This window comes from Meles meles, chromosome 9 (assembly GCF_922984935.1).
Source record: "Meles meles chromosome 9, mMelMel3.1 paternal haplotype, whole genome shotgun sequence".
In the NCBI taxonomy this organism is placed as follows: Eukaryota; Metazoa; Chordata; class Mammalia; order Carnivora; family Mustelidae; genus Meles; species Meles meles.
Window position 1 is genome coordinate 82,388,284 of NC_060074.1, and position 21,232 is coordinate 82,409,515.

At 41.4% G+C, this 21,232-nt stretch overlaps 1 protein-coding gene and 1 pseudogene across 3 annotated transcripts in view; one reads left to right on the plus strand and one right to left on the minus strand.

Moving 5' to 3' along the window:
- The window catches only part of LYPD6 (LY6/PLAUR domain containing 6), a 119,539-nt gene that overhangs the window by 22,718 nt on the left and 75,589 nt on the right, over nt 1-21,232 (minus strand). For 2 of the 3 annotated variants that reach the window (XM_046018117.1, XM_046018114.1), the window contains one exon: nt 2,549-2,737. In XM_046018117.1, coding sequence (XP_045874073.1) covers nt 2,549-2,666 — 118 coding nt within the window. In that variant the 5' untranslated portion in view covers nt 2,667-2,737. Of the gene's footprint in view, nt 1-2,548; nt 2,738-8,099; nt 8,155-21,232 lie in introns of all 3 variants that reach the window. The other variant, XM_046018115.1, reaches the window with a different exon arrangement.
- On the plus strand, nt 10,369-10,526 carry LOC123951214 (annotated as a pseudogene).

Below are 21,232 nucleotides of genomic sequence, written 5' to 3' on the forward strand. Positions count from 1 at the left end.
GATACCGGCTTATTTGTAGAGAGATCACTCTATCTAAACCTAGTCTAGTGGGTACTGCTCAGGGGCAGAGGAACATGACCTTTTAAAAAAACCAAAGTGTAAAAACAAGCAAACAAACATCAAAAACCTCTGAAATGGTACGGAGAATTGTGAAGTAGGAACTGTTGGCAGTAACTTCAATCTAGCAAGAACTTTTATTTCCTGTGACCAGTCGCAGAGACTCTGAGAACTCAACTCAGAGCTGTTGGTCAATCATTTATGTATAATATAGCTTAGAAATGACATCTTCTAGGCTCCATATCTGAAGATCAAATCAGAAAATGCTACCAATTCTTTCTATATGGGGAATTCTTTTCTCTTAAGACTTACTTATTTGTTTTAGAGAAAGAGAGAGCATGAGTCAGGGAAGGGGCAGAGGGAGAGAATCTGAAGCAGACTCCATGTTGAGCACAGAGCCCAACGTGGGGCTCAATCTCATGACCCTGAGTTCAAGGGCTGAGTCGAAACCAGGAGTTGGCTGCTCAACCGACTGAGCCACTCAGGCACCTCACTATGGTGAATTCTTTCTAATCAGGTCATAGCCTTATTTACTTAAAACAGGGCACATGAGCGGAAATTTCTTGCCAACTTCCAGAGAGCGGGAGTGATTGCTTCTCTGGCCTGGCAGAGCTCATCCTTCAGAGATTCCATTCTGAAATGGCCTTTTCAGATAGGGGTCCACTCAGCCCAGGCACTGACCCACCACAGCACTGGCACAGGAGTGGTGTGTGTGTTTTATTCTTGCACACTTAAATCCAATCCCCTTGGTTTTCCTCCCCACCCTGTGTGGACAATGACAGCCTCAGGGGAGGCCTATTTTTTGACCTAGTGACTACTGAGTTTATCACTGAAGTGAACAAAGAATCCCATAGAAACCAAAGGCTTTAGCAATCACAACCGAGACTGAAATCTAGGTTTTTGTTCACCAAGTCTAATAAAAAAGCATGGCTCTTTAGAGAAAAGAACAAAATGCAACCCTAGAAAACACAGCAAGGATCCAAGCACCTTCTTTTCATGATTACTAAAATCGACAGTCCTGCAAAAAAAAAAGGAGCCAGATAATCTTTCCACGTAATTAACCAGTAGGCACCAGCCTTTATTGGTGAGAATGTACAAAAGCATTAAGTCTGAAGGAACTATCTGCTGCCTGTAAAATGTATATTTGGAGTTCAAAAATTAGAATGACATATTTTCAGCAACCTCAGTTGACCACCTAAGCCAATTACCACAACATCATAAGCGATGAACATCCAACTGCCTATTATGTATGTGCCTAGTATCTTACGGCTATTCTTTCTAGTCCACAAAATAATGCAACAGGGTGCATATTATCTTATCCATTCTAGAAATGCAGAACTCAACACTAAACAAGATGCCTCTACCATTCATTGAGCATTTACTCTAAGTGCTTTGCACACTTTCCTTTATTTAACCTTCACAAAGTTAGGGAATTTATTGCAAGCCAGAAAGCTGCAAAGCAGTTGAACTAACCACTCACCCAAGATCCAAGCCCTTGTGCATTCTGCGGAACACCTCTCATCTAAAGCACAACACAGACACATTAAATACTGCAACCGTGTGGAGCTGAGGGAGTCCGTGTGTCTGCCTCCACTTGGGCTATCAAGATCCTCAAAAGCAAGAACTATGTTTTATTTGCCGTAATACCTCCATGCCTATCACAATGCTTGACACATAGTAGACACTCAAAAAATGTTTGCCGAACAGAACATTTCCAAAGAGTTATATACCTCAGGGCCAAAGCTAATGGTCAAAATATACCCAACAGACCCAGCTCTCACCTCCACAGGGGCCATGCAGAAGACGACTCAAACAGATATAAAAGAGAGAAGATAAATACAGAGACAGAGACCAAAAGAGGAAGTAAAACTGCTGTGTTTTCCCCAAGTGTGATCCTTAGAACACCACCAGTAACAGGAGCAGCTGATATTGTTGCTGAAAGCAAAAATTCATGAGTACAGTCTCAGATATGTGCAATCAGACACGCCGGGGAAGGTATCTGGGCACCGACATTATTATGCACTCCCTAGATGATTCTTAAACACAGGAAACCAAAAGGGATAGGGAATAGGAAGTTGTGGGAGGCCAATCACGCTGAAATGGAGATCAGATGCACAGACAGGAAGACCAGCTATTATCTTGCCTACAAAGGATTGATCTTTGACAAACACCTCCATCCAGGGACATGCCGGTTCACTTTGATAACTGATTTGAGAGCTGGCACGAGTTAAAGGGAAGGGTGTTCAGAATCAGAGCAACTGTTCTGGGAACAGAGAAAACAAGCCTTAATGATTTGCCTAGAAATATAAAACAAACACCCTATAAAAAGGGAAGGGTAAAACAGGGAGCACCTGTACCCCCCAATTAAGTCAGCCAGTGTTTCTCCTGCAGAATGCTGGGGACAGAAGGCTGACTTCTCCTGTCCATTTTTCAACTCACATCTTATTCAAAGTAAAATGACATTTCTGCAGCAAAGAGAACAGAGTCTTACTTGAAGGATGGAGGTAGACAATATCTTTCACTGTGAAGTCTCTTGACTGAGCGGCTTTCAGACAATCTGCCAGCAGGCTCAGGAGCAGGAGCCAGGCCAGGGCAGGGCCAGGTTCCATGGCAGACTGAGGTGTCACTCATACAGAGGGCCTGGGAGCCAGAACTTGGGACCACGGGAGGGAATTCGCACCTGAAATATGAAGCAAGACTCATCTCAGTGTCCAACTCCAGGAAACCATGGGAGACTTGGCAGAGCTCCTGTGCTGGGAGGATGGACTCGGGGCAGACAGGGAGCCAAAGGCACCAGGAAGTGAGTAGACATGGAGAGAAACAGTGTACACAGTAATTTTAGAGCACTTAGAACGGTCCAGTCCCAATCTATTCTTAATCAAGTAGCTAAAGCTCCATAGGTTGGAGTCTCATAAGCAGCAGAGATGGTATCAAGAGAGATTGGATTTTAATGAAATCCAGGTACTTTTGCCAGGAGGCCGGGGATGTCTGCCAGAATGCAACAATGAGCAAGTCAGGTACAAGAGTTCAAGAGCATTTCCTTGATAATGGTGAAGGCCAGGTATGAGAGTGCAGTCTTCCTGGGTCATGGTGCCCAAAAAAACCTATACAGTGTAGACTTTCAGATTTGGGGGGGAAAAAAGAGAGAGAAAGAAAGAAAGAAACGGAGGAAGGGAGGAAAGGGAAGGGGAGGAGAGGGAAGGGGAGGGAAGGAGGAAGAAAGAAAGAAATGAATGTAGGTAACTTAGCCTCTCCCAAAACAAAAAGGATCTTTGCAGTTCAAAATCTCCTTTACATAACTAACAGTATTGGCTGCGTGCTGTTGAAGCCCTTTCCACATGTCAATTAATTCCCCCAACAACCCTATTACCATCCCATTTTGAGTAAACTGAAGTCCAGCAAATAAGGAGAGGAGCTGGTTCACACCAAGACAGTCTGGCCACTGAATCCACATTTGCAAATGCTAGGTGTTACTCTGTTCTTCCAAAGACTGATTCAAAGTGTATCAACTAAACTGATAAAATGAGGTAAAAGTATCACTGTAGCATTAACCAATCATCACTGTGTCCTTCATTCTGGTTCTGTCCTTTTCAATTAAAATCCAGAGCAGTAAAATCTTTTACTAGGGTTGAACTGTCGCTATTTGCTTGCCATCTTACTGCTTTCCTATAGAATCTGTTCCTCATGTTCTACTCCTTGGCAAATACCATCATTCTATTGCCCACACAAGGGGTCACATTAGATAGTCACTTTATTTTAAACTGGCAGAAAAAAACTCCAGTTGGACATTTTGTTTACAAATTTTAATATGAATATTCAATGAGATTTTTTAAAATCATGGCAAAATAATTTTATAATTATTAGTTAATTCATAGTATATTTAATTTTATAAATTAATATAATTAATTTATAATTATAAAATTATTTTCAAAATAAATAGATCAAGAGTAAATAGATTATAAAACAATCATAGAGAAAATCAATATGAATGGATCAGATATTAATTAATATTTATGACAGCAGGATAGAAAGTATAAAAATGAATACAGAAGATAGAATACTCTAAGGAGCTCAGAAATACACACAAATATTGACATGATATAAATAATTTTTCAAAATTATAGAACAGGAAAATATTAACTGAATAGTATTCTGATTACTTAATTAAAAACTGGAAAGATTAAGCGAAACCAAACAATGTACAATACACTGCAATTAACTCCAGATAGACTGATGCATTCATTATTTTTTTTTAAATAGACAAACTATTAGGAAATAAGAGTGGAATTCTTATCACCTGGTAGCAGCTTGCTGATGCCAGCCTGGCCAATTTCACGCTCACTCCCCATCTTCGGTTTACATTTGGTTCCCCAGGCAAATGTGCATTCGAGAAGGGAATGAGCTGCTTGTTCCCTTAACAAGTGTGACTGCCAGGCACTGTACTAGGCACTTGTTTAAAAAATATGATGAGAAAACAGAACAATAGTAAAGATATTTTTCATTTGCCAGGGGACAGAGAGAAACATAACCTCATCTTCAGTGACTGCAGTGGTGCTATGTTCTACTCACAGCTGAGGAAGGACTCTGCCCTCTCTGCAGTCCCCAGCCCCTCACAGTCTGCAGCCCCGCCCAGGGTGAGAGGGATGGTGAGGAAAGCCACCGGGTTTTCTTTTGATACAACCTAACATTAAATATCCACTAGAAGTTCTGTCAACCGAAGTTCTTTGTAATGTGATTCACTGTCAGCACCAAAACTTCCCATGCACCAAACAATCCAAGGGGCATGTTTTTATCAAAGCCTCTGTGAACCACGGTATTTCTTCTGGACCAATCGAAAGAGCTCCCTCTGCATGGTACTTGCACTAAGCAGTACACATTATTTAATGTCCCCTGAAATTAAACATCCCCAGCCTTCATTGCAGAGCACGTGTGTACAACTATATGTAAGTAATGGACAGAGATAATGGCTAGATGCCTGGATTTGAAACCTTGCTCCAACACTTTTTTGCTATGCAAACTTGAGCCAGTTACTTAGCCACTCTGTGCCTCAGTTTTCTCATCTGCAAAAGAGGATCATAATACTACCTATCTCAAAAGTTTATTATGAGAATGATGTGAGGTAACAGAGTGAAGCACTAAGAACAGTGTCTATCGCATAGGAAATACTGTGTAATATTTCCCAATATTTTTACCACTATCATTTTGTTCAAAATATAGTTTGAGAGTCAATATCGTTTTCTAAGTCAGGGTAACTATGATATAAATGTGTTCTAAGTGAAAGTGAACATGGTGCCATGTATTTGGGTCCAACACACAGCTCCCTTTCCTTAAATCAGAAAAAATATAACAATTTCTAGAACTACTGGAAATCCACACATTTTGACCCCAACAGCTGACCCATGGCTAGCCAGGCAGGGGCAAATCAGGTGGGGGACAGGGCGAGGGTACCTCCCGCCACTGCCATTTTCATGCAGAGGCTCCTGCAGACCTGGGTGACTTCCTGCCACCCTTAGGCAATGAAGCAAATAGATGGCTGATGCCCATCTACACTCTCTCCATGTCACCCCCAACCTATCCCGTATGGCCTGTGCTCCATCTCCATTACCTTTACATATCCATGTACTATTTACATAACGGATTTACAAAATCCGTTAGATTTTACTTGTGAAGAAGATGTTGAGAGAGCGCAGGTTATGAACACACCATCTTATATCCCTCTGAAGCCGCATGTCTCCGTAGATGTTTCCTGACACATGTGTTTAATGTACAATTTCTGAATTCTTAAAGTAGCTAAAACTATAAGACCCCAACACATTTTACTCATGAAATTGTTTCTTCTTTAGAAAAAAAGGAAATATGTATTTGCTAGGCTTATATATAATTAGAAGAAGGACTGAAAGGATAGATACCAGAATGGTTTAGGATTTCTGGTAATTTCTTTTTAAGATTTATATTTATTTATTTGACAGAGAGATCACAAGTAGGCAGAGAGGCAGGCAGAGTGGGGGTGGGGAGAGAAGCAGGCTTCCTGCTGAGCAGAGAGCCCCATGCAGGGCTCAATCCCAGGACCCTGAGATCATGATCTGAGCTGAAGGCAGAGGCTTAACCCACTGAGCCACCCAGGCACCCCGGATTCCTGATAATTTTAAAGTTCCTCTTTTTGCTTCACTTGTAGGCTCAAAAATTTCTGATCAGCATGTATTACTTCTGTAGAGTGTTTTTGTATATTCAGAATATTGTATAACCCAGCCCCTTGTCCAGAACGTCTCCAGCCCTCCTCCAGAACTCTTGTACAATTAGCATCCATTCCCAATGCCCTTCTCTCTCTAACACCTGCCACCACTGATCTACTTTCTGTCTCTATGGATTTGCCTATTGGGAACATTGTGTGTCGACAGAATCATACAACATAGAGCCTCCTGCGTCTGGCTTCTTTCAGATGGTATAACATTTTTAAGAGTCACCCATGTGGTAGCATGGATGGGTACATCTTTCCTTTTTGCAGCTGAGTAATACCTCATGATATGGATATAACACATTTCTTTATCCATTCATTGGTTGACGAACATTTGGGTGGCTTCCACTTTTTGACTACGGGAAATAATGCTCCTATAACATTGATGTTCAACTTTTGTGTGACCATAGGTCTTCAGTTTTCTTGGGTATATACCTAAGAGTGGGATTGCTGGGTTTTAGGGTAACTCTGAGTTTAACTTTTTGAGGAACTGCCAAAGTTTTCCACTGTGGCTGCACCACACTACATTCTCATTGGCAAAATACCAGTGTTCCAATTTCTCCACCTCCTTACCAATCCTTATTTTCATTAATTTTTTGAATTATACCTGAGTGAACATGAAGTGGTATCTCATTATGATTTTGTTTTGCATTTCCCAAGTGATAGGATGCTGAACATCTTTTCATGTATTTACTGGCCATTTGTAGATCTTCTTAGGAGAGACATCAATTCAAATCCTTTGCTCATTTTTTAATGGGTTACTGTCTTTTTATTACTGAGTTATAAGAGTTCTTTCTATATTCTGGATTCTGGATACTTTTCAGATATATGATTTGCAAATATCTTTTCCCTTTCTCTGTGTTGACTTTTCACTTTCTTGGTGGTGTCCTTCAACATAAAAAATTTTTATTTTGATTCAGCCCACAATTGCTTTTTATAAATCTAGATTTTGTTTCCCTTACACAAGTCAGGCCCAACATAACACTAAAAAAAAAAAAAAAAAATTCTGCATATAATGCACTGTAAAAGAACTTGTTTACTTTATAGTAGCCAGGGCCAGGGCACCTGGGTGGCTCTGTGGGTTAAAGCCTTTGCCTTCAGCTCAGGTCATGATCCCAGGATCCTGGGATCGAGCCCCACGTCGGGCTCTCTGCTCAGCGGGGAGCCTGGTTCCTCCTCTCTCTCTGCCTGCCTCTCTGCCTACTTGTGACCTCTGTCTGTCAAATAAATAAATATAGTGGCCAGGGCTATATTTTCCACCTCTCTTTCCCATAAGAAAAACAGAATGGGCAGAACTATTTATTAATATCACCACCAATTGCTTACATTCTTGCAATAAATCATGAAAAACTACTCACTCTATTAGTATATTCTAGGAACTAAAATATGAAAGATGAGTTACACATATTCACAATTAGTCTAACCATTACTGAAATACAGGCTCTGCTGACAGGGATGTATTTTTCCTGTACAGATTCTCAGCAGGCAATGAAGCTTTAATCCCTAAGCCTCCCAGATATGATGCTGGACATGCTCGGATAATATGAAGGGTGTTTTCTAGGACTTTGACACTTTTCTCTGGAGTCCACTGTGCCTTTGGACTGTCCTAGACATTTAGAAAAGATGTTGTACTTCCATTTTATACGCTGCTATTTGAATACGCACTGAGGACCCCATCCCTGACTACAGTTCTCTTTATGAAGAAGTACACTCTCATTTTCACAGCTCTGTGACCTTTCATTTGTTATTTATGAGCTTTTGCAAATCTAATACCACTCTGACAGATTTAATTTGTGCTCTAAATTACCTTTGCATGAGTTACTCAACTGCCGGTTTTATTCCAAAGGATTACTTGCTACATTCTGAAACAGAAAAAAAAAATTAGTTTGAGATCTATTTGACTTCTTCCACTTGGGAGAAAGTTGAAAAGAGTTGTATTTTTTATACCATGGTAACACTTGGTATAGAGGAGGATTTCTAATACTGGTCAGGGAGGCAAAGTGATCGACCCATAACCCAGGTCAAGTTTTACAAATCCACACCCCAATTGCTATTTCATATACAGTCCATAAAATAAGATACTCCCAACTCCTTAAACTGGTCACTAAGACAACTAAGCACTTCTGGAAGCCACAATGACTGAGGTACCAGTTACCAAATGACCACATCTCAGTACTAAATCAATATACAAACAATGATGAAGTAGAGAATTAACACAAATCTAAGTATTTTCCAATGCTATTTATGTTGAAGTTTGAAGTGCCTAATATGGGAACAAAATGAAATTCTGAAGCCTGAAATCATGAGAAATCTTGACTTAATTTTAGATATGTATAATCTAGGCTTGGTGGTACCTTAATGACTTGAGAAAGTTAATCTGGTTCCCAAAAGTACAAATTAAAGACATGTCTTCACAAAACTATTTACATACATCATTCCCATTATAGTAACTTCTCACAATGTGAGAATTGCTTATAACATGGTGGTGGTTTACAAACGTCTGCAAATTCGTTAACATGTCTCCATTGAGAGGTAGGGTCTACAGCCTCTCCCCAGCCTTACTGACCAATTGAGCAGAGTATGGTGGAAATAACACCCTGTGGCTTTTAAAGCTAGGTCATAGAAGGTACTTCAACTTATACCCAGTGTTTTGTAACACTCAGCCATGTAAGCGATCTGAGTGCTTTGAGTGCCATGATGTGAGGAAGCCCAAGTTGTTGACACAGAGCTCTCCAGACTTCATGAAGAGACAGTGCTGTCCTGTTAGCCCTGGCTTCTCCCGCCCCACTGCCTGCTCCCTTCCAGCTCCAGCCCATGGTCTGGTTATAACTGCATGGAGACTCCAAGTGAGATCTGCCTAGCCAAGCCCTTCCCAATTCTGGACCCACATAAACAATGAGAGATAAGTAAAATCATAACTACTTTATGCTACTATATTTTGTGGTGATCTGTTATGTAGCAATAGACATCTGGAATATGAGGGACTGGTGCAGGAGAGCTCACTAGGAATTATAACACCGCTCATGAAGATGATGCCATTTTTCACATTGGTTGCAAGGTACAGAAATCCAAATCAAACAGACTGTAACCAAAATAGGGGTAAGGGGAGAAGGGAAAGAGTTTTACTGTCTCATCTGACAGTCCAGCTTGGACATGGCTGGACTTTAAATCCTCTTTTCAGGAACTTCTAGCCCTCAACTCTACTCCTCTCATTTGCCTTTATTTTCATTCAGGTCTTCCCACACTGTGGCCACCAGCAGCTTCAGAAGCATTCCCAGACTGTTTCCCAACTCTTTTGGGGAGGGGTGGGGGAAAGGTGTTCCATCCTTGGACCACAACTGGCCGAATGCTTGGAATGCATTGGAATGTGGCGTTCCAACTGGCCAGAGCTGGGTCATTGGCATGTCTCTTGGACAAACACATAGTGTCAACTTCATGTAAATCACACGGTTTGAGAATAGGGGAGATATTGGTTTCCCAAAGGAAAATCTAGGTATTATTGTCATGTGAAGGAGAAGAACTAAAAGCCGGCCTAGGAAAATCACACAGACGTCCCTGCAATTAACAGTACTAACTCCTAGAAACCTCATTAAACTGAAATTGCAAAATGAAGCTAATGATGCCAAAATGAGTATTTCTGCAAATGCCAGGAGGTGGGGAAGTTCCTGTTGACATGATTCCCTTCTCTAAAACTAGAATGCCATGCTGTTACAACTTTACAGATCAAAACATAAGGCACCTCCAATAAACATTTTTGCCCAAGTTATGTCTGAGGTGGCTTTCTGCCCCTTGCAACCAGGAGTTCTGTCCAGTTCAAGAGTCATCTAAAAGGGGCCAATCACCAGCATAAATTTTTCTTTGTAACATATATGGTTTTGACATTAATACTTCTTTAAGGCTTATCAATAAAAAGGTTAGAGTTGGTTTTTAAAAATGTTAATAATAGGGGCAGTTGGTTAAGTTGGTTAAATTGATCTCAGCGCAGTCTTGAGATCAGGGTCATGAGTTCAAGCCCTGCGCTGGGCTCCATGGTGGGTGTGGAACCTACATTAAAAAAAAAAAAAAGAAAGAAATTTAGCTTTGCACAGTGGCAGTATCATAGCCAATGAGGTTTATCCAAGGCACGATTATTGCTAATTGAAAAAAAAATGTTTTAAAAGATATCAATAATAGAGAACTACTCAGAGATTACCTCTTTTGACTTCTTAGACATTGATGTTGCATTTCCATAAGTTATAGGGAGGTATATGATCGTATTCCAATATGAATTGAGGATCTACTTGCATAAAAATCAATGCTTTAAAAAAATGTGTACTTCTTTTTCTGGAACCCTTTGGCAAGGCTAGAGTTATAGGGAAAAGCTGCCTTCGTACCTTTCCCAATCTGATTTAAAGGTCAATTGCATCAAAAAGGCTTCAATTCCTGAAGGATTAATGATGTCTGGCCAAGTATGCCCAGCAGTATATTCCCAGTTCTAAAAGATGTTATATTAACTCTCTTCTGCTTGTTGGTTGTTTGCTCGTTTGCTTCCTCAATCAATTTGAAGTTTCTAGAGAACTGATGAGAATGCATTCTGAAGTACAAACACCCACAAGGGGATGGAGTCAAAGAACTCTTCAGGCTGGAATGGAACACTAGGTGCATTTCAGTTCCAGCCTGCCATTTTTATTTACCTGGAAGGGAGTGGTGGCTTGGAGAAATTTTTGCTTCCATGTCTTTTATTAAATGTTTCTACAGGATCAAGAAAGTCGTATTTTCACTTTATTTTTTCCAGGAATTATCATCCTAGAGACCTTCCAAAAGAATTGGAAGTTCAAAATGTTTGAACATATTATTACTAATTCCCATTTCCAACTTATTAACAATCATTTCACCTAATCTTGATTGTCACCTAGGACTGAGAAGAACCAATCCACATTAAATATTATTTCTTATTTTGCATGGAGTAGGGTTTTGCTCATGGTTTCAAGAATCCTAACCAAGTTTTTGTCCAAAGGCCTTTCAAGTTGTTTCCAGTTAGCCATTTATAACTCAAGTTCAAGAAAACTGTAGTTGCTAGTTTTAGAGGTATGGAGATCTCTTTCTAAATTTCTTCCAGGGTTGGAAAGCCAGTCTATACGCTCTCTTCTTGTGGGAAAAATGAAAAATTAAGATCAAATAGCTAACATCAAAACAGTGGCTTAGGTAAAAATTCCATGGCTATCATTTTTCAAATCACTGGGTTCCTTATGAGCTAAGTACTAAATCTTAACTGATTTTTCTCATTTAATGAAGAATATGTTTCCCAAAACAAATCTGTCCATGCACTCACCCTCCAAATTTCTGATCAACCAATACCTTGAACTACACACAACATGTCTCCTCAGAATGCAAAGACCATTACAGTTTCATTTTGATGAAAGAGTACAGGGATCTGTGAAAACTCCTGTTCTAAACTATAATTTCACTATTTCCTCACCCTGGGTGTGAAGGCAGAGCAATGTTTCAGATGACCTCCTGACTCAGTATCACTGGGGTGTGACTTCTTCCTTTGTAGTGCACCATCTTCATTTACAAGCCCCCACAAATAATGGTTATTAAAGAAGTCTATTATTGTAGCAAAACAGAATATAATAAGATTTCATGTAGTAGTATTCATCCAGGCAGAAAAAGATGTAGGAGTTATTAATAAAAGAACATTTTCCTTGATAATAGAAACTTTTTATTCTTGCATCTAAATTAACTGCCTTTTAGAGACAAAATACTGAGTAGCTTCTTGTGGATGAGGAAATGTAGATATCTAACTTGACTCCACTCCCTCACTGCTGATACTGAAAGAGCCAACAGGAGATTGTCCTCCTTGTTGTGTATCTTATTAGCTCATTCATTCATTCATCATCCTCTACAGGGCAGGTATAGATAGTGTTATCTGTTATACATGCTGTCATTAAGAGTGCCAGCTGGGTGCTCGCTTCGGCAGCACATATACTAAAAAAAAGAGTGCCAGCTGGAAGCTCAAATTATTGAACCCTATAACAAAAACCATTGATGTAATGCTTAAGAATCCCCTTTAGGTTGCTAAGTACATGGGAGGAAAGGCTGATTTGCCTTGTATGCAAGGGAGAGATGACACATGGTTGAGTCATTTAGTCAAGAGTGATCTCGAGGTGATGCTGACCTCCTGCCTTTACAACTAAGGCCACACACTTGCGAGATGCCAAGTAGAAGAGGCAGGTAACACAGTGACTGCACCAGCCTTACACAGGCCCTCAAGGAGGTCACCAGATGTTGCCCAAAAAACCCAACCAAGGGCCACAGTTCTTGCTGTCAACCAGGGCAGCTTATCTGGAAGAAGGAAGAAAAGGAGAAGTGGAGACAGGGAGGACTCTACTGTTTCATAGAGGCCCAGATAACATCTAGCTTCCTGTGACTTAGCAAATAATTACACCAGTAATAAGACAGGGATACGAAGGATTAGGGGAAAAAAGAGAAGTTTAAATTCCAAAGTATCACAGCCAGAGCTGGAGGTACTATGTAGTGAAAGGGAAGCTTTAGGGTCCCCGACTGTAGGGGCCCCTCCCAAGGCCCTGTTCTTCACTTTAGGATTATTAATTCCTTCAGGATTTCCTTAAGGAGCTCCTCCCTAAAAACCTGGATCAGCCACCCGTAGCCACAGTAATGCAAAAACAATTTTTGGTATGAGTAATAATATTCTTGCCTTTTCTCCAAAAGACATTAGGTTAATAAACAGAAATACATGCTGTTATTCTACTCTCATGGAAAGGGAGGAAAAAAAAAAAGTAGATAAGAAGCACATTAACAAAGGCCAACATCCAAACTGGGGAAGCGGAATTATAGCTGGAGAAAACAATCCACCAACCAAATAACTCCGTCCCTTGGGACCCCCTCCAGCACCACCTGTGAGCAAATCTCCCAGGACCCTTGAATGGAGAAGGAATGTAGGGCACCCCTAAGGCAAAGGAGAAATTAAGGCCCAGAGACAACCCCAACCTTCAGATAACACATGTTTTTTATTTGGTTGGTTTTTTAAAACTATTTTAAGAAGAGCCAAAGAAGCTACTTTATCTTATCACTGGACTGGAAAGGAGATCACTATAAAAGGAGTAACAAGATCACACCCAGCAGTCGGCAGTGCTGTTCAGGCCCCAGGTCATCGAGGAGAAAGGGCATTAAGTACCGGCTCTAGGGCCAGGCATCCCAGACCCTTCTACTTTCCTCCTAGGATTACTGTGAGAGCAAACAGATAATGCCTGGAAAGACTGAGGAGCATGGGTTCTGGAGCCAGCCCAGGCTCTCATTCTGACTCTGTCATAACCTTGGGCCCATTTCTTAATCCCAGTACCTCAGTTTCCTCATCTGCAAAATAGGGGCAATCATACCGCCTATACCATAGGGCCCTTAGGAGGACTAAAGGAGTTAATACACATAAGGCACTATGAACCATACCTAGCACATGCCTGCTAGCTGAGAAAACTCTCAAAACAAGCCCTGAGGGTCCTAACAAGGCAACGGGTTAGTCAGTTGGGGTCAAGATGCTGGCTCAGAACCTTCTGCTCCCCAGTCCGGGAAGGAATCTTCTATGGAATCCTGTGTTCTACTGGGAGAAATCAAAAGCCCAGGTTGCTTGCCAGATTTTCTAGCTGATCCCAACTAAGAGCAGCAGCCTCAGGTGGGGATAATAATACAGGGCAAGTGAATTAAGTGAGCCGGATCCAGAAGGCCCAAGACAGGGATTTCTCAAATTTGAAAAACGCTTTCTCCTTTAAAGAGAAAAAAGTCTCATGGACAGCATCTCATTTATCCCTATTCTCAAATAATTAATCTTAATTATAATAATTATAATGCTTCTTACATACACACAGAAAACTAGACTAAGCTCCCTTGCTTAAAACCCACGTAACAGCTTTAAAGCTAAACAAAATTACCAAATATAAATAAAATTACATTCAAATTAAATATACTAATGAAATAAAATGGAAAATAACAGTAACGACTAGCACTTATTGAGCACTTACTATAGGGCTGAACAGCATGAAATCACTACTGTTTGATCATTTTTGACCTACAGAAATGGCAGTCTTGTATGGTTCAACCCACCACGTGCAAAGCACACTCTAAGTCCTTTCTTGAACCCCCCATAGCACTGTGAAGTAGGCACTATGATTACCCCATTTTACAGATGAGAAAACTGGTTCATTCACCAACCAATGAAAACACACATTTTTAATCTTCTACATAACTGGCAAGTGCCCAGGAGTGAGCGGACACCACTTGGGGAAGCCTAGACCTACAAGGCAGATAGCACCTGGGGATGGGGTGATGGAGGCAAAGCCAGACCCAGAAAAGGTGTGGGGTAGCCAGAGAGCACAGGAAGGACACCAAGATGCGGATGCTGAAGTGCAGGTGCCAGCCACAGAAGACCATCTTGACTGGGTGCCCTTTGGTGGGTGTTCTGGGTGGGGCAGAAAGAGGGCCTTGCTGGGTGGGACTCCGAGGAAGAGAGGTCCTGGCCCTCCCTGGGGAGCAAGAGTCAAGGGACAAACCTGGAGAGAGGAGGTGCAGGGGAAGATAGGTGGAGAGAGGGTAAGGAAGAGAGAAGGAGGGAGTCAAAGAAGGGCCAAGATTTCCAAATTTGCTGTACATTAGTATCAGTTGGGATCCTAAGATCCAACTGAAGATGGCTATCATGCATTGCAGTGCCGACGGATTGGGGTGTGACCTCAGTAGTGAGGCTCAAAAAATCGCTCCTGGTGATTCTCATTTGCAGCAGTATTCGGAAAGCTTTATCCCACCTTTGCAAGTGCTAGTGGAAGGAAACAGCTCTGAGGTGCATTCCATTCTTCTAAGGCATAGGCGAACTGGGTTGAAAGTTCCCCAGAGCATTCAATTAAGGAACTAGAAAGCAGCCCAAAATAATCAACGTTATGTATTCCACTAGGTCTCCTCTCTATCTTTCCTGGGCTCCTCAGAGTACCCGGGAAAGGAAATGAGTGGACTATGATCTATAAAATGACCACAACTTCCAAGCTGGCTTCTCCAATACTCTGGTTCCAAACCTGACAGGCTTCTCTTGGCCACTTTGGTAATGACTTCCCAAAAATGGTTTTCATCCTCTTGAGGAAGTGATTGTCCCATGTTGCCCTTGAAAGACTCAAGGGTAAAGTGCACTCTACCTTTCCAATCTGCACACTTAATTTTACAACAACAAAAGAGAAAATGTCTTGAGGCCTCTCCTGGGACAAATAAATGCTTACAACTATTACTCTTCAGGTCGTCAGAAAGAAGGATACATTTTTGAGAAAGGAAACAGACCAACATTTTCAGAGGCAGCATGGAGTGTTGGGAGGGGAATGGCTTTTGCAGACTACAGACTTGAGCTTGAACTCTCGCTCTGCTACAAAGAGCCATGTGAACTAGAACACTACACTCCCCGTGGCTCGGTCTCTTTGTCTGCTCTGACACACAGGGATGCATTCAATTCATCGGGACCCCCACACGGCCATTTCCACTGTAAGTGACTATCATTGTGAAGCCGAGCTTTGATCAAGAAGGGACCCTCTCCATCCCTTTAGAGCTGGCAAAATATCCATCTTTACTGACTTTCTAGTCACTCATTCTGATGTTATTCATAGAAGGAAAGCTGGGTTGAGAATAAAGCAAAAAGAAAAGAATCGTTGGGAATAAACAGGAAAGGTAGTAATACATTCATCCTGATTTCACTTTGTAAAGTTACTGTAACATAGTTCCAATATCAAAACCATATAATTTATGCAATTGCATTGGCTCCTGCCAGGTCTTTTTCATAGAAGTTACAAAACAAAAATGAAAATGAAAACATGCATATATAATAGAAAATAATCCTACAAGAGACAAAGAACTGAACCAAAAATCTTAAAAGGATTGGGACTTGATACAGGATGACTGGTTCCTCCATTTCCTGTTTTCATGTTTGTAAGGATCTGGAGTTTCTGGCCAGCCTGTGTGTGCACAGGAGTCCTGTCAATAGTGATGAAAATGCTGCAATGATTCATGTACACAGCAAACATAAGGGTCGAAACCCGCACTGTCAGTTAGGTCTTTCTGCAATGACAGGATGTTCTACATTGGCACTGTCCAATCTGGGGGCACTGTCCAATCTGGGGGCCACTAGCCACATGTGGCTACTGAGTGATGGACATAGGTGACTGAGGAACTGAATTTAGTTTTATTTAACTGTAATTTAAACTAAATAGACACATGAACATTGGCTACAGTTCTGGATAGTTGAGTTCTACGTTAATGATAAGTGAATGGAAAATAGTCCAACTTATAAACCCAGGACCAATTAGGGCTAGGGAGACGTAGCATGATTATTACCCAGCTAAATACCAACCCATCACTGTTAATTAAATCAAGTCAGAAAACATCATGCAACTGCTTCTGTGGAAGGTACTCAGCCTGCTCATCACTGCTGGGGGGAAAGGAGATAAAAAGGAAACTAACTGAAGAATATCCTCAAATTCTTCTAGCTGTGTGTGAATGAGTAAAGGAATACAAATTAAAAAAAAAAAAAAAAAAAGGAAACTAATGGGGCGCCTGGGTGGCTCAGTGGGTTAAAGCCTCTGCCTTCGGCTCAGGTCATGATCCCAGGGTCCTGGGATCGAGCCCCGCATCGGGCTCTCTGCTCCACAGGGAGCCTGCTTCCTCCTCTCTCTCTGCCTGCTTCTTTGCCTAGTTGTGATTTCTCTCTGTCAAATAAATAAAATATTAAAAAAAAAAGGAAACTAACTACACCGAGGCATCATTTTTCAGAAGTTCCACAATCACTCTAACCCTACCTTTATTTTGTTTTTAGTTGATGCCTGAAAATGTTAGCTTATTACATGTGACAAGAATCATCCTACATGCTTTAATTTTTAAAAAGATTTATTTATTTGAGAGAGAGAGAGAGCATGAGCAGTGGAGAGGGGCAGAGGGAGAAGCACACTACTCTCTGAGCAATGAACCTGACACGGAGCTGGATCCCAGGGATCATGACCTGAGCCAAAGGTCATGACTGAACCTCCCAGGCACCCATCCTCCTATATGCTTCATATTTGATCCCATCAATTATTTTATGAGGTCAGTATTGCTTTTTGTTGTTGTTGTTCTCTTATCAGCACTATATACTTCACAAAAAAAACCAGAAGAGAGGCCAAAGTCCAAATTCTTCTACTCTTGCTTGCCACATTCTCACTAAACACGTATTCAACATGAGATTGCAGCAGGATATATACACTTTGCTTAGTTAACACTGGTTTAAAGTTTTGGGTTATGAATATCATGAAGCAGACAAGAAGTCTCTAATCTCCATTCCCGCGCTATTTCTTTCACTGCACAGAAGTGTTTTGCCCATTTTTATTATTTTTATTATTATTATTATTTTTAATCCCAATTTGGGAGAGAAGAGATAAGTCAACCGCTCCAAGATCCCCTGGGTAGAAAGCACAGGAGTGGACATTTGAACTCAGTCATCTGGCTTCATACATCATGTTTCAAAAAGGCATCTGTAATTTAGAAGTTAGAGCGACTAGAAGAAATGCCTTTGAAAGGAAGTGGCCTGGCTCAGTGTATCCCAGACATCCTAAGACTGTGACACTTTAGGGGAAGTGGTCATTTCAACTTGGAGAAGTATACAGGAAGTGTGGGAACACTGGACACTGAAGGAAGAGGGTGAAGAGACAGATGCAAACAGGGAAACCAGGGGCTTTGCAAGACTCACTTTGCTAACCATTCTCCCTCAGACCGTCTCTGGATCTACTGATTTTTTTTCAAGTCATTAAAGCCGCTGGCAAGACTGCAGATAGAGGTGTCAAACATAGTGCAAGTCTTGAAAGAATTAGAGGAAAAAACTGCTTCTATTATATGTTGAGAGTCTCTAACTCAGTTTGCTTGAACTATAAAATCTTCACCTTGTAAATCAAATGTAGGTAATTGTAATGGGCTATCCCCCACTTTTAATCCTCCATTATTACTCGTTCCATAGGGTTCCAAATTTCTGTATTCTAAATAATGCTGTGAGTAGCATCCTTGCTACTATAGCACAGGGTCTATTCCCCATTATTTTCTTAGAATAAACTCAGACGTGGGGGAAAAAAGAAAATGAAAAGGCCCTGTCCTCCACTGGGTAGCCCAGGAAGAACGTTGGGGTTTTCCTTTCCCTAGAATTGTGTCACGAAGTTATGATGTAAGTATTTCCTGGGATCCTTTCTTTTTCTCTGCTCTCACTCAAGAGGGAAAGAAAAGAATGTCTCTTGGTCCTTCCATCCCGCAGGACTGATTAAGCCAAAAATACCAAGTCCAGATAAAATGAGGAAACATTTGAGTTTCCCATGAAAATACAACCCATCTCTTTTTACCATGTGAGACTTGTGAACAAGATATCTTTTCTAGCCTTAATTTACACTGCAAATTCAACATCTCCCACTAATAATGCATGCTCTAAATATGGCCAAAGAAAGTATCATAAACTCCAAATAAATTACTGGTTTATTTGGGAGAATTCATTTATTTAATATAAATTTCTGTGTCTAATATTTATTGGGTATTCTACATTCTGGGATTATAGAGTAAACAAAACAGATGAAAACAATATTTGATGTTCTGGCTCAATATATTTCTGATTTATTCCATCTCAGTATTTTTGGAAGAAGAAACTGATTCAAGAAAAATTAATATTGAGGTTCAATTTAAGATCCAGCTCATTAAAGGCAGCTCATTAACATTGTTGCCTCAGCATAGTTCAAGTTTATTTTAGTTATATAGTGCTTGTGGACTCTCTACTCCAAAAGGAAACAACAAAAATAAAATAGATGAACTTCTTTGTTGTTGTTACTCACCAGGTCCTGAAACCCCAGAATTGTTTTGGACATTTTTCTCTTTCTGATATGTAATATCTTCCAAGGTTTTTTGCTCCTACTTACTAAATACTTTTCAAATCAGTCCCATCTTCTTCATCATGCCTATGGCCAGAACTTCAGTTCAGGTCCTTAATTTTTGGTTGGACTGTTGCCATAGCTCCTAAACTGGTCTGCCTGTCTCCAGTCTCTTTTCATTCCAATATTTCTGTCTTACAGTTTTCCAAAACAGAGATCTGAGCATATAGTTCTACAGTTAGAAACCTTGAATGGTTCTCACTGCTTGCAGGATATAGTTGAATTTTTTTTTTTTAATCAGTGCATACGAGGAGATACAGTGTTCTAGTGTAGTGTAGAAAATAGGCCCCAGCATTCTGCATTAAGGCCTTCTGTACCAGAGAAGTGCACCCCTTCTGAAAAACAGCCCCTGGCATATTGCTGAGCCCTGCTAGAGGCAGAATGCTTGTGTCTGCTAGCAAGTGATCATGCATTCAGAACTGCCTGTTATAAACTGGGTTCTATTAGACCTAATCATTCATAAAGGCATTCGTACCTACCAGAAACTCAGCCAGCATCATCACCTGGGGGCTTAATAAATGCCTGATGCGCAGGCATGGAATCCTACACAACACAGCATCTAACCAGGACCCACTTCCCAGAAAAGGGGTGTGGCACAGAGCCCAAGACTATGTAGCTAGCCCCACCAAATGCTGAAGGTAGAGCTGAAGCACCAGCTCAGAGGCAATACTTTGACAGGATGGGGTGCCAGCCTCAGGAGGCAGCATATACAGGTCAGGGTCTCCATATGATGCTGTGTTCTGATTAGGAAGAATACATGAGTCCAAAAACCAAGGGGTAAAAGCACAAGCGAGCAGTCTCTCTGACCATTGTCCCCAGTAATCCATGCAACTCTGAGCTCTGTGATCTTGGAAGTCCTCATTTACAAAAGGGCACAGTCTTATCAAAGGACATGGAAAGGTCCCACCAAACCACAAGTTTCAGCTTGCACCCGGGCACCTGGGACTCTTTGTGTCCAGAGACCAGCAGAATGCCGTACTGGCAGGGATAACTGGTCCCACATAGGAGGGGGAGGCAAGGCTCCTTTTACACTACGAAGGCAGAGAGGAATGTAGGAAACCTACTTGATTCTTAAAGGTGCTTCCTGGTACTCCCTTACCCCAGTGTGGCTGTGAAAATATGCATGCAGCAGTCCCAGTCTGAAAAGGGAATGATTATCAAGGTTCCAAACCCCCCACGAATAAAGATTTGGGTTACACCATTAGGAAAACCATCAAGACCTACCAAAGAGATAATAAAGGATGTGAGAAACTCAGAATGGATATTGTAGGAGGGAGAGAGTAAGCACCCATTGCAATCCCTAAATCAATTGCAGCGAGGATGGGGTATCATTTGTCCAACCAACCTTCATCTTCTGAGTTTCCTCTTAGGAATAGCAGCCTATAGGAACTAGAGGGGTGCTCCTCCTTGAACTTACATGGAGAAGGACGTCTGTGGGGCACGAAAGGCAGACTGTAGCAGCGTGAGAATAAACCTCATAATCTCTGACTATAGAGAGCACAATTAACCTACAGCCCTAGCTGCACTCCCAATTCTATCACCACGTTCATACTGAAGCCCCACTTCCAGAAGGTTCCTCCTAGCCAATGAGCATGGCAGGGATCCTAAAGCTGGCTCATTTTCTGGGAATACAGGAGACTCCTCCATTAAGTGACTTTGGCTGGAAGGTGCCCCATCTTCCTTGCTAAACTTTCTGGGAATTGACTATAGGCTAAGGCCCTCCCTCTTTCCTTCTCCCCCTCCCTCCCAAGGGTTGGGACTTTCAACTGCTTCTGCCAACTCTCCCAGCCTCCCCAGTACCTCCCTCTTTTCCTCACAGGTATGTAATAAATCTCTTACACATTTAATGCCATCTCTGCATCTGCTTCACTGTCTTCATGATCTCTCTAGCCTCACCCCCTCTTTGCTCCCAGCAACCCCTAGCCCACTGTGCAACCCACAGACACCACTAATGAACATGCTGCTTTCTTCATCCAAACCTGGGAAA